This window comes from Hippopotamus amphibius, chromosome 7, assembly GCF_030028045.1.
Source record: "Hippopotamus amphibius kiboko isolate mHipAmp2 chromosome 7, mHipAmp2.hap2, whole genome shotgun sequence".
Taxonomy (NCBI): Eukaryota; Metazoa; Chordata; class Mammalia; order Artiodactyla; family Hippopotamidae; genus Hippopotamus; species Hippopotamus amphibius.
Genome location: NC_080192.1, coordinates 90,583,896 through 90,596,463, shown reverse-complemented (window position 1 = coordinate 90,596,463; position 12,568 = coordinate 90,583,896). Strand labels below are relative to the sequence as shown.

The 12,568-nt window shown below is 45.4% G+C and overlaps 1 protein-coding gene across 2 annotated transcripts in view; it reads left to right on the top strand.

Moving 5' to 3' along the window:
* Positions 1-12,568, top strand: part of ANTXR1 (ANTXR cell adhesion molecule 1) — a 241,284-nt gene that overhangs the window by 174,102 nt on the left and 54,614 nt on the right. For both annotated transcript variants that reach the window (XM_057741035.1, XM_057741034.1), the window contains exon 17: positions 10,482-10,562. In XM_057741035.1, the coding sequence (XP_057597018.1) occupies positions 10,482-10,562 (81 nt within the window). The remainder of the gene's footprint in view (positions 1-10,481; positions 10,563-12,568) is intronic.

Sequence of the window (12,568 nt, the reverse complement as noted above, 5' to 3'; positions counted from 1 at the left end):
CAGGATTCTCCCTGATGCCTAATCTCTATTCCTCTTGCCATAACATAAGTTCATTTCCCTCTATTCAAGCCATACACTGGTGTATCAGGACACACTAGTGGACTGTGTCAGACATGGGTCTAGTACCCACACTTCCTGGCTGTGAGTAAAATGCCTTACTTCTCCAGCATCTCCCTTCCCTCCACAGCTCCAGAGCTTAACGAAAACCCTCTTTGGCTTACTGGAAATTTAAGCCATAGGAGGCAGTTCATGCTTCCTAGAGACCTCTTTTCTCCTCCTCTTGGGTGCAGATGTCTGAATTCATGTGATTCATCCAGCATCCTGCTCTTTGGTCTTGCCCATAAGCATCTGCACTATGCCAGGTGTCAGATAGCACTAGGAAATCGTAGCTGAAAAGACTGACATAATCTGTCCCCATTCCCTCATTTCCTACCACGGAAAACTGACGTTAGAGTCCTCACTCTGCCCAGGTCTGGAACCCAAGGTCCCAACTCAGGTCTACAGCCTCTAGTTCTGTGCTGCAGACAAAATTATGCCAATTCCAAGGCCTCAGGTGAAACATTCAATATAAGAACCAGCGCTCATCATCACCACACACACACACACACACACACACACACACACACACGCACACACACAGCTTTACCCCTCTTCCAGTGACAACAAAAATAATACTCATCATTCGCTGAGATATTTGCTAGTTTTAGAGCAGACTTTCTCCCATGAAATCAGAAGAAATAACAGTTTTAAATAGCAGAGCGAAACTTTCTTAGTAGTTGTCTCTGTTCAACAGAGCTACCTCATGCTCAAACTAATCGCAGTGCATTTTCATTTTGGTTTGTTGTGTTTAAAGTGGTGAGATTCTTAAGCTACGCCACCCCTCCCCCCGGGGCAATGGGCTGAACTCTGGAAAAATGTGGGCTAAATGTAGCTTGCTTGAGTAACAGCTGTTTGCTTCTAATTAGTTTCTAATGTGGAACATGCATTGGCGTGCATGCGTGCACAGACAGGAAGGAGCCAAGTAGAATCTCAGAGATGAAGACGAAAAGGGATTTTCTATTATGTTGTTTTCAGGAATCTGTACCTTGTGACTAATACAACATATTTGGTAAGAGCCAGGTTTTCATCTTTGTAATCTTGGATGTTGAGAGAACATTAATTCTATTTGCAGAATTCAATTTCTGCTTGAAAGCATGTTATTCATCTGTTAACTAGTGGTTTAGGACTGACTTTTATGAAATAAATGAGGATATGGACAACGAGATTTAGAAATCTCAAAACACTCCCAAAACGCGCTTGGAATTAGTGTCAGTTCAGTTGAGTATTTGTTGTGCACCTACTATGTGCCAGGTACTGCTGGATAGTGAGTATATAGAGGGTCTCAAACTTGGCTGAGAATCAGAATCACCTGGGAGAGCTTTAAAAATACAAATTCCTGGGCCTAATGTCTCAACCTTAATGATTCAGTCTCACAAAAGGCTTTCAAAGGCTCCCTGGCCTTCACAGCCTGCCCACTTTTTCTCATCAAGTGAAACTCCTTTCTTCCCCAGTGCCTCCCTTTTCAAATTTCCCATCCAAACTCCCTAAGTGAGACGCCTTTCTTGCCTCAGTTACTGCTCCCTCCACAGCCCCTGCTCTTCACCCTTGGTCAGTGTGTGTGTGTGCGTGCATGTGTGTACATGTGTTGGTTCTGAAAGTGTGGTCCCTGGACCAGCAGCGTCAGCATCCCCCAGGAACTTGTTAGAAGTGAACATTCTCAGGCCCCAACCCAGATCTACCGAATCAGTCAGCAGCTTTGGGGGTGGGGCCCAGTGACCTGGGTCTTAGCAAGCCCAGTTAAGAAGCTGTCACCCAAGGTTCCAGCCACCCTTCCAGAGGAGGCTCCCTGAGAGCAGGAACTGTGGTGTGTGGCAAAGCGGCCCCAACTATGCCTAGGAGATTTGTTGGGAGTCTCAGCCAGGAGACCGCGTTAGGTTTCATATAGGTCTATTGTTGCCACAAACACAGCTGCTGAATTAATGGTAAGTGGTTGGAAAACTGAGTGTCAAGGAATCACCAAAAAAGCCAGATGGAAAAAACCTATGACATTGGTGGGCTCCCTAAGCACCTCAATAGGACCTCCTTGTTAGGACATCAAAAATGTGAATGCTTCTCCTGCTGCTGGAGCAGCTCACGCCAAGGCTTACTTAGCACGCCCGCTGTACTATAGCTCTTTCATGTGACTGCTCCTGTTTATGGGTCTTCCCTCCACCAGTTTAGATCCCCTGGAGGCACAAATTATGCTTAACTCATCTTTGAATCACCCATAAACAGCATTGTACCTGGCATGGAGTAGGGAGTCCACCATCTCCTGTTAAAGAGCTGACACGTTGGATTTAATTATGAAACAACTCCCAGAGCATCACGCCAGACAGACTTTCTCCTGTGACCTACACAGATCACTTTGGTACTCTCAGTGCAAAGAAGGTGACATTCTTCTTTAGGAAAGGAGAGAAAAAGAGGCCATCTTCTGTGTATCTGGGCAGGTGGGTGAGAGAAGGTTGAGAACAAGGAGGTTTGAAAGTAGAAGCACAGGCAGGAATTCAAAAGTCATCATGTACACTGTTTGTCCAGAAGAAGTACAGACTTGCTACCGGAACTTCAGCCTTCATACTGTTTAACCCAGCGCGTGGTCCGCATGAGCTGCATTCTAGCCACAATGTCTATACGTATTCGTTAGGCCTTGGGCAAAACATTCAGCCTCATACTGTGCCCTAAACTCTGCTTCCCTTTCCTGAACGCTCTCTCTGACTTTGTCACTGTCCTGGCAGGAAACAGAAGGCACACTCAAGGGGGTTGAAATCACACAGAATCTGGAAGGGTTAAGAGAACCCAGAGCAATGGTGACACACCCAGGGACTAGCAACAGTGAGAGCTGATACATCCCTAGGCCTGAAGGGCAGACTGGGGAGAGGGTGTTACTGGAGCCAGTGAGAGCTGCCGCCCCAGAGGAGAGGCTGCCAAGTGGGAGCTGTGGCCACAGAGAGGGAGTCAGCAATCGAAAGCTGCCCTGCTCCTTGTTTTTATATGGCCCACAAGCTTTTGTAATTTTAAATGATTATATCAGCACCTACATAATATCCCTGAGTTTGCCTCTTGACCTACAAAGCCTAAATTTTTACCCCCCGACCCTGTACAGAAAATGTCTGCAGACCCCTGCCCTATAAGAATGCAGCCACCGATGGTGGCCGGGGTCAGGGAGGGAGCAGAAGGAACAAGTACAGACCTCCCCCTCATCTTGCCCTCTTATCTCCTTTTTTTTAATTGAAGTACAGCGGATTTACAATGTTGTGTCAGTTTCAGGTGTACAACAAAGTGATTGTATTATACATATATATATTCTTTTTCAGATTCTTTTACCTTGTAGATTATTACAAAAAATTGGGTATAGTTCTCTGTGCTACACAGTAGGTCCTTGTTGGTTATCTATTTTATATACAGTAGTGTGTATATGTTAATCCCAAACTCCTAACTTATCCCTTCCCCCCCACCACCTTTCCCCTTTGGTAACCAGTTTGTTTTCTATGAGTCTATTTCTGTTTTGTAAATAAGCTCATTTGTATCATTTTCTTTAGATTCCACATACAAGTGATATCATATGATATTTGTCTTTCTCTGGCTGACTTCACTTAGTATGATAATCTCTAGGTCCACCCATGCTGTTGCAAATGGCATTATTTTGTTCATTTTACGGCTGAGGAATATTCCATGGTATATATGTACCACATCTTCTTTATTCATTCATCTGTCAACTCTCATCTCCTTCTGGTGCCACCTGTTGGCCACACCAAAGGGAAGCTAGAGGATGCCATCTGTAGAAGTCAGGCTTCCAAGGTGTGGAGCAAGGAAGGCAGAGAAACACAGAGAGTGGATAGGGGCAGGCAGCTCACGGAGGATAACCCGCCCATTCTCTGCCCCACCATAAACAGGGAGAACACTTCCATCCAGCGCAAAACTTTCAGGAGGTGTACTGGTGAGAGTCCTGGTCCCCCAGTGAAGGTGGTCGGAATCATATACACCTTTAAACGGGTTGCATTTGACTTGCTTTCTCATGCATTTCAGCAACTAGACTTGAGGAGCAGAGAAGCAGGGGAGCACATTGCCTGAGCACAGCCCTCAGGAACTTATTGGGAGAAGGAGTCCACAGTGGGCTGCTCCCCACCAGTGCCTAATCTAAGGCACTGACCACACTGACCACACTTCACCCTTTCCTCATTCCAAGCTCATGATCAAGAAATTTTCCGATATTTGGCCTGAATTTTTCTTTGCTCGGTTTTCACCCCCTGGATTTACAGCAATCCCGTGCTTCTCATTAAATTGGGACTGACCGCTTCGGATGAGTTAAGTAATGCCCAGATGTATGGCCACCAGAGAGATTAAAACCAGGACTGTTTTCAGGTTTGCTGGAAGGCTTGCAGCCTTCAGAGAAACGATTTTTCTCCTTTTCCAGTAGCTCCTCCATGTGACTGGCAATGACAGAAATGACGGCTGAAGGACAGAAGCCAGAACCTGGCTGGCCTGGTAGACCACTGTGCTCTGCAAGAAAGCCAGACTGGCCTGTGCTGTTTGCAGCGCCTGGGAGCGGGTGGTCTTCTGTTCATTTTCTTTCAGGCGAACCCATCATCTCTGGCCTTAAGCACCTTGACCTTACAATCAAGCAACATTCAGAGGTGAAACTGTACTGAATGAAGCTGTATGCAGCCTAGTAAGACACACTAAAACCTTAAATGTTGTCAGATGTGCTGTTGATGTTGAACAGACTGTTTTTGTCCCTCCCCGGCTACTTTTTAGAATGGTTCCAAACATGTTTCAAACAAAGACCAAAAGAAAAAAGAAAAAAAAAATTACCGTGTGTGTGTGTGTGTGTGTGTGTGTGTGTGTAGCAAAAGTTTCCAACTTATGCATTAATTTGTTTCATTTAAGGGGAAGCATGGGTCACAATATTTACCATATATTTTAAGATATAAAAAAAATTAGTGTTAGTCTGTAACAGCCCTCTAAGTTGAACTACCCTCAAAATTCTCAACCTCTGACTAGCTTCCAAGTAGCTGAGGCAGACAAACCAGAAGAGAAAGACACAGCTGCTGCCTGGCCCCCCCCAATTCCCCCCCCCCCCAAAAAAAAGAAAGCAAGAGACCCAGCCACAAAGCCCATGCACCAAGAGGCTTTAAGTGTTGGGTCTCACAACCTTCCTGGCACAGGCATCTTGTTTAGGAGGAAACAAAAGTGAGCCCTGACACAGAACTTCCAGTTTGCCAGCCTTTGTGGGTTGGAAGATATCCACTGTCTGAGGCTAGGGTAGAGTTTGGGAGCCTGGAATTGGTACATTTCTCATGTTATAGTCAAAGCATGTCAATTTTATATGAAAGAAAGGTACATGTAAATGTCAGCTAATACAGTCTAGCAGAGGGCTCCCAAGATGGTGGGAAATCTTTGAGTTTCATAGAAGCATTTCTCCTGGGGGATGAGGACCAGTGTCTTGGAAGACACCTTGTAGAGAGGCCCGTGCATGCGGGACACTCAGATCTGAGAGAAATAGTGGAGTCAATGCAAAGGCTTCCCCCAGGCTGTGTGTAAAGTCCAGGGACTGTTTGGAAGACTCCCCTGAGGCTCTTCTGGCCTCAAGGGATGTTATTAATAAGCCCAGTAGCTACTGTCTTGAAATGACAGGCTTCTGCCTCCTCTCAGAAAATCAAACAGAGGAGCCTTTGTTGTGCACTTCTCTTTGACTTTTGAGACTATTTTTTATCCTCTTCTTGGTTATAAACACATTTATGCTAAAGCTTACTTCAGCTCTTGCATAAAAAGCTGCCTGATGTAGGAGTGAAAAGAGGTATAGGATGGGTAGATTACCCAGATAGTTTTCTTTGCCTCACAGAATGGGGACTTTGGATTCATTTGTAGGACATTCAGAACTCAGAACACTGAGAATACAACCATAACTAGCTGGTCTCACCTTCGCCAGAACAACTCATGATAGCAGCTCACCTGGATGAAGGATTCACCTGGGTGAAGCACGTACCACAAGTCAGACACAACCCCAAGGGCCTTTCCTTCACTCAGTCCTTCATTTCTCACCACCACCCTCAAAACTAGAAACTGCTTCTATTCCTCCTGTTTTACAAATGGAAAAATCAAGGCACAGAGAGGTTAGGTAACTTGCCTAAATTCACACTGCTAATAAGATGTTTCTTGGTTTACTTTATTAATGGCAAAGCATCCATTCCAGCTAGCCATGAAATCTGTTATTAATTAAGTAGTAGAAAGGACTGGGAGCCTGGAAGTAAAAGACCAATCAGGAAGCTATTCACAGGATGAGTGACAGATGATGAGGGCCTAGGCCAAGGCAGTAGCCGTGGAGACAGTGGGACAAGGCTGGACAAGAAGAGACAACAGGAGAGCTGTGACAGAGAGAACATTCGCAAGATGTGGTCAAAGGTGGCAGAGGGGGAGGGAGGTGGGAATGATTCCCTGGTGTCCAGCTTGCCCATCTGGATGTCGGTGGTGCCATGGACCACGGCAAGGTATGCAAAAGGAGGAGCAGGTTGGGGGAAAATAGTGCAATATGTGATGTCTGGGTTTTTTACACCTGTGATACGTTTGCATTACAACTAAGATTTGGCACGTATTTGGATCTGGAGCTCAAGAGAGGACTAAGCTGCAGATAGAATCTGTGAGCCATGGGCAGACAGGTGGAAGTTTGATCCGTGGAACTAGGTGAGAGTCACCAGGGCGAGCGTTCAGCCTGGGGACGAGATGAGAGGAGGGGGGACAGCGAAGGGACACCGCCACGTTGAATGTAGGCGGGGGCGGGGGGGAGCAGGAGAGGCTGAAAAGGATCATGAGAGAGAGAGAAAGGAGCAGGCAGAGCCAAGGGATAGTAAGGAAGGGAGAAGCCCCGAGCACCTGATCTCTCTGAAGAATCAAGTAAAATGAGGGCACAGATGGCCCAGACATTTGGTACCTGGGATGCTGTGGGCAGCCTTAGCGAAGCAGCTTTGGTACAGTGTTGGGGTCATCAGACACTGTCATAGAAGCCAGAGGGAAAGGAGGAAATGGGTTTGGGGGAGCACAGAATGGAGGATGGGTAGATCCATGCTTGTAAAGTTCAGATTATTGGATTCTCACATTCCACATGCCATTCATTTCCATCTTTCTGCGGAGACTCCCAGATTTTCATTTTAATGACTTTACTCCAACATTGGTAAGATTGAATGAATACTTTCTATGAGACAAGTATCTTACTTCAAAATCTAATTGTAAGCCTTTTCACAAATCTATAGGGTAGACAGTATTATTAACTCTTTTTTTAAAGATGAGAAAGGTAAGGCTTAGGGACATGAAACAGCTTGTCCAAGGCTGCAGGGGAGCCGGTGAGGGGCAGCCCCAGAATACAAGAGTCGGAATCCAGTCATTTTGTGCTTTAATATCACTCTGGGATCTGTTGCCACAAAGAACATAAGCCATTCTCCTGGCGTTGCACATCGAGGTGGCGTCTGCCCCTTTGCCCTGCGTGGAGCTTTAGCTTTCTGCTGAGTTGCTGAATACACTCCCTCAACAGCCACTGTTTCTCTCAGCCCCGTCTCATTGCTCCTCATTTGTTAAGGAGTTGAGGGATCAGTGCACAGAACACTGAGGGTGGGATGATTTACAAGGCCAAATACCAGGAGTCCCCTCCCAACAAGGGGAAAGAAAAAGAAAAAGAAACAGAAGCATTCGTCCAGGAAATCCACCTGGTTATATCCTGAAATATAAATGCTTATCCCAGAGAACCTTAAAGGAAAACATTTAACTGATGGTTGAAATGGTTTAATGCAGAAAACCATGCTGAACGCAGCAGCGGTCCTTCCCAGCATTCTATAGTCATTTCAAAATATTTTTAGAGGTTTTTGTAAATACTTGGCCAAGACAGATGAGAAACATTACACTTAGCAAGACAAAGTGGAACCCACAAGAACACGAGCAACAGCTGATAAAGATTCAAGAGCACATTTTTTGTATCTGAATAAAACCCACCAGAAAATGATTTCAGAACACAAGTCTTCGAGGTGGCATTCTTAAATTGATGCTGCCACTATGAAAGCTCTGTGGCAAGGAACTTGGAGTTTCTAGACTCTCCCAGCCTTTCAGCATCATCCTTCAAAGACCTCTCCCAGATCAGTGTTTTCAAATAGGCCCGACTGAGACCCCAACAGGAAATACATGTTGGCCCAGTGTATGCTTACGTGTGCTCGTGTGTGCATTCACTTCACACACTCACACACACACCCGTGCACGTTTAACTGACTCACATTTTTCGCACAATCATACTTATCCTCACCATGTGCCATTAACTCAGATATTTTCTTTCCTCTTCTATTTTATTTGTTAAAAATTTGGTCCTAATACACAAGATTTTTTCACGAGGGCTTGAAGAGTTGCAGCCCACAGTTTAGAAACCCTGTTCTAAAGGATCTAAGTGAAAGTGCTCCAGCCAGTTGATCTGTATGGGGAAGAACCTGCAATTGGCATAATAGAAAATATATGAGCTTTGCACAGGGAACTATATTCACTATCCTGTGATAAACCATAATGGAAAAGAATATTTTTAAAAAAGAATGTGTGTATACACACATATATATGTATAACTGAATCACTTTGCTATATAGTAGAAATTAACACAATGTTGTAAATCACCTATACTTCAATTTAAAAAATAATAAATGCAATTAAAAATACATTTTAGAAAAGAAAGTATATGAGCTTTGGAATTAGACAGACATGAAGGGGGTCCAATCACACCTCTCCAGTTTACAAGCTGTGTGCCTTTGGGCAAGTTAGTTGATCTCTCTGATTCCCTCTCCATAACCTTGGGGACTACTGGGGGAATGAAATGAGCAGACACATAGAAAAGCACCTAGCCCAGCAGTTAGTAGCACCAAATGCTTTCATTCATCCAACAAATATTCACTGAGCGCCAGAAGCTGTCCTAAGGGCTGAGCATACAGCAGTGAGCAGAACCAATGGCACCTCTGCTTTCACAGAGTTGACATTCCAGATGGCAGAGACAGACACTAAACAAATAAACAGAGACTGTGTCAGGGAGTGATAAGGGCTGTATTAGTTTCCTACTGTTGCTTAACAAATTACCACTAACTTAGTGGCTTAAGACCACACAAATTTATTATTTTATAGTTCTGGAGGTCAGAAGCCCCACGTGGGTCACATTAGGCTAAAGTCAAGATGAAGTCAGGGCTGCGTTCCTTCTGGAGGCCCTAGGAGAGAATCCATCTCCATGTCTTTTCCAGATTCCATCAGGTGCCCATGCTCATTGGCTTATGGCCTCCTCTCCTCCCCAGAGCCAGCAGCAGTGGGTTGGGTCCTTCTCACATGCGATGACTCTCACTCTGCCTCTGTCACCCCATCTCCTTCTCTGACTCTGACCCTCCTGCCTCCCTCTGTTAAAGATCCATGTGGTTCGATTGGGTCCACCTGGATCCAGGATCGTCTCCCCACCTCAAGATCCTTAACTTAATCACATCTGCAAAGTCCTTTTTGCCGTGAAAGGGTGTAACGTACTCACAGGTTCCAGAGATGAGGATGTCATCTTTGCAGATGGAGGGGAGCAGATTGTCCTGGTCACCGCAAGAGCGATGAAGGGAAATAAGGCAAAATAAAGGTGACTTCTGCCTGTTGATGGAGTCACCAACCAGGGTTCGTAATAAGAGCAAAGCTAAATAAATGTCTTTTTTTTTTTCTGTTAGTGTTTGCAGTGGCAGAAACCAGCCTCTGCTCAGCATGTCTAGGGAACTAGAACATTAGACTGCCTTTGTCGCATACTGTGAAAACTTTAGCACTAATGGACTCACTCTTTTCGGATTCAGCCAATCACCTACAACTCCAAAGGGGTGGCGATTTGTGGTGATGCGTGATCTTTGGTCACTTGTGCCTCAAGCCTGGGATTCTGGACCCCATCGTAGGCACAGCCGTGGATCTGCACCCCAGGGGTCTTTCATTGATCTTGCCCTGTCCACGCTTCTGTTGAGTCATTTTCCTGAATTTGTCCTCATTGTTTTATCTGTAAACCCTGGACACTAAGTGGGAAGAAAAAACTTTAGTGCAAGTTGAAAAGATTGACTTGCAGTGTGAGGAGATACCCGGAAATGTGATGAGGGCAGAAGCCGAGAGCCTGAATGAACCCTCCGCGTCTGCAAATCTGAGCCTTCATGAAAGTCGCAGGTGTCTCCTGCCTGAGCATCGAGGTCCTCTGGGGTGTGTGTCTCCTCCTCCTCCATTCCTGAGGCCCACATTTTGAACTTAGGGACTAGAGAGTCACATCCCATGACAACTGCATTGCTGGTGAAGTGTGGTTCACATAACTGAAGAAGCATGGGAATTTCTGCATGTCTGTGCTGCCCCGGTCTTGTTTCAGATGTAATCTTGGTGCATCTGTTTTATTTCAGGGGAAACTTGATGCCTTGTGGGTCCTCCTAAGGAAAGGCTACGATCGTGTGTCCGTGATGCGTCCACAGCCTGGAGACACGGTAGGATTCATTAACAGTGTCGCACACACCCATGCTTCTGCTCTCTCTCTCTCTGACTATTGAGCTGGAATAACTCCCGATATAGGAATCCGGCTATCATTTCATGTTGTGACAAATCAGATACTAATTTTCAACACTTGGATTTTTACAAGACCTTCAGTTTCAACTTGCCTTTTTGAAAAGGATTTTGACAGAAATAGGTTAGGTTTAATGTCCTAGGACTTGAGCTTCTGAGTGTACAGGTAGAGCAAGTGAATAAAGCAGGAGTGGCTCTTACTCAGGAAGCTCCAGGGGAGAGGCCTGCTGCTCCTCAGCCACACTGGCCAGTGGTGACAAGCAGGACGCCAGGGCCACAAGGTGGAGTGAGGAAATAGGGGCCACAGAAAAGCCCCCATCTTCCAGCAGGTGTTGGGCCCAACTGGGCCAGGCCCGCAGGTCGACCTTCCACCCTGGTGAGGATTTGCCCTGAAACTGTCGGGGCAAGTTCAAAGTATCTCCAACTAGAAGGAGATAGAAAGGGAGGAGGCAGCAGAGGCCTTGGAAACCATCTAGCCCAAATCCTCATTCTGTAAATGAGGAAACAGAGGACAAGACAAGCTGAATAATTTGTTCTGTTCAGATAGTAACAATGCCGGAAACCACCTCAGTTCGGCTGTAATCACACCATTGCTATGTCCTCCCACCATTGCTATGTCCTCCCACCATTGCTATGTCCTCCAGGAAGAGTTAGTCTCTCCTTTATAAAATCCACAGAGCAAAGCTTGGGACCGGATGCTCCTTCAACTACCTGTGACCTGCATCTTCCATACACAGCTCTGGGAACCAGGCACATGAACCCAAAAGCAAAATCAAGGTGTCTAATTTGGGGCTTCTTTCAAATCAGGTAGAACTGGATTTGAATCCTGCTTCCTTCCTGCCTGGAAAACTCCAGGCAAGTCACTTGACCTCTCTGAACTTCATCTTTATAAAGTAGTTGACAATCACTGCTTCCCAGCATGGCTGGTTGGAGAAGGTAATGTGTGTAAAGCATATGGCCTAACGTTTGAACACTTAGCTATGCTCAGTCAAGGGCAAATATTATTATGTTATTTACTTTGTGCTTTTCTACTGTTTGTGAAGGGTTGATGCAAAAATTCAACTTGTGCTGCAGTTGGTGTGTGTCAGATATACCCACATCTTTACCTTGCCCGCTCTGCAACACAGCACAGCTAATAAAACACGAGAGCAGAGCCAGTTGGGCGGGCCTCCCTTCCTTTGCACCTGGTGACAGAGGGTGGCTTATGGCTGAGGGGATTTGGTCTACAGCTTCATAGCCTGTGCAGGCTGCTGCCGGTTAGCTGTTCCTGCTCCAGGCTGTGGCCGGGACAGCAGGCAAGTATGACATAAAAAAATTTAAATTTAAATTAAAAAAAAACCCAGGGCGTATAAACGCTGGGCCAGCTTGGCCCTCATGATGGATGGAATTTGTATTCTGTCTGTGAATGTCAACACGAACACATTGCTATGGCAGATTTGAAAGTACAAACTCTGCAGCTAACAGAAATGAGCCTAGGCCATCAACTTTGTACCCAGGGTGGTATTTGGCCTTCTAACTTATACATATGGTTTCTGTGGAACATTAAGGATTTTTTTTTAGCCTGCATGAGACTCATCTAACAGATTAAAAAAAAAAAAAATAGGATACCTAAACTCAGGTGCAGCAGTACTATTTTTTGTGATAGAACATGCTGGTCCAGTGAACAAGCCCATTTTTCTCAGAACAACTGAAAAATATCTGCGCTCAAATTTGTTCACATTCCATTCTTGGCTGGCCAGTTTGGCAGAAATAAACTTGTAAACTGGGTCGACTGGAGAAGGGGAGTGTAGGAAAGAGGAAGGATAGAGAGAAATGCTATGGTATCTAAGATTTAAGAACCCAAACTGTTTCAGGGCAAAAGGCTGGTTGGATAAATCCAACAACAATGGAATGAAAATGGGTGGAATTTCTTCTAGTGACTCACACCTAG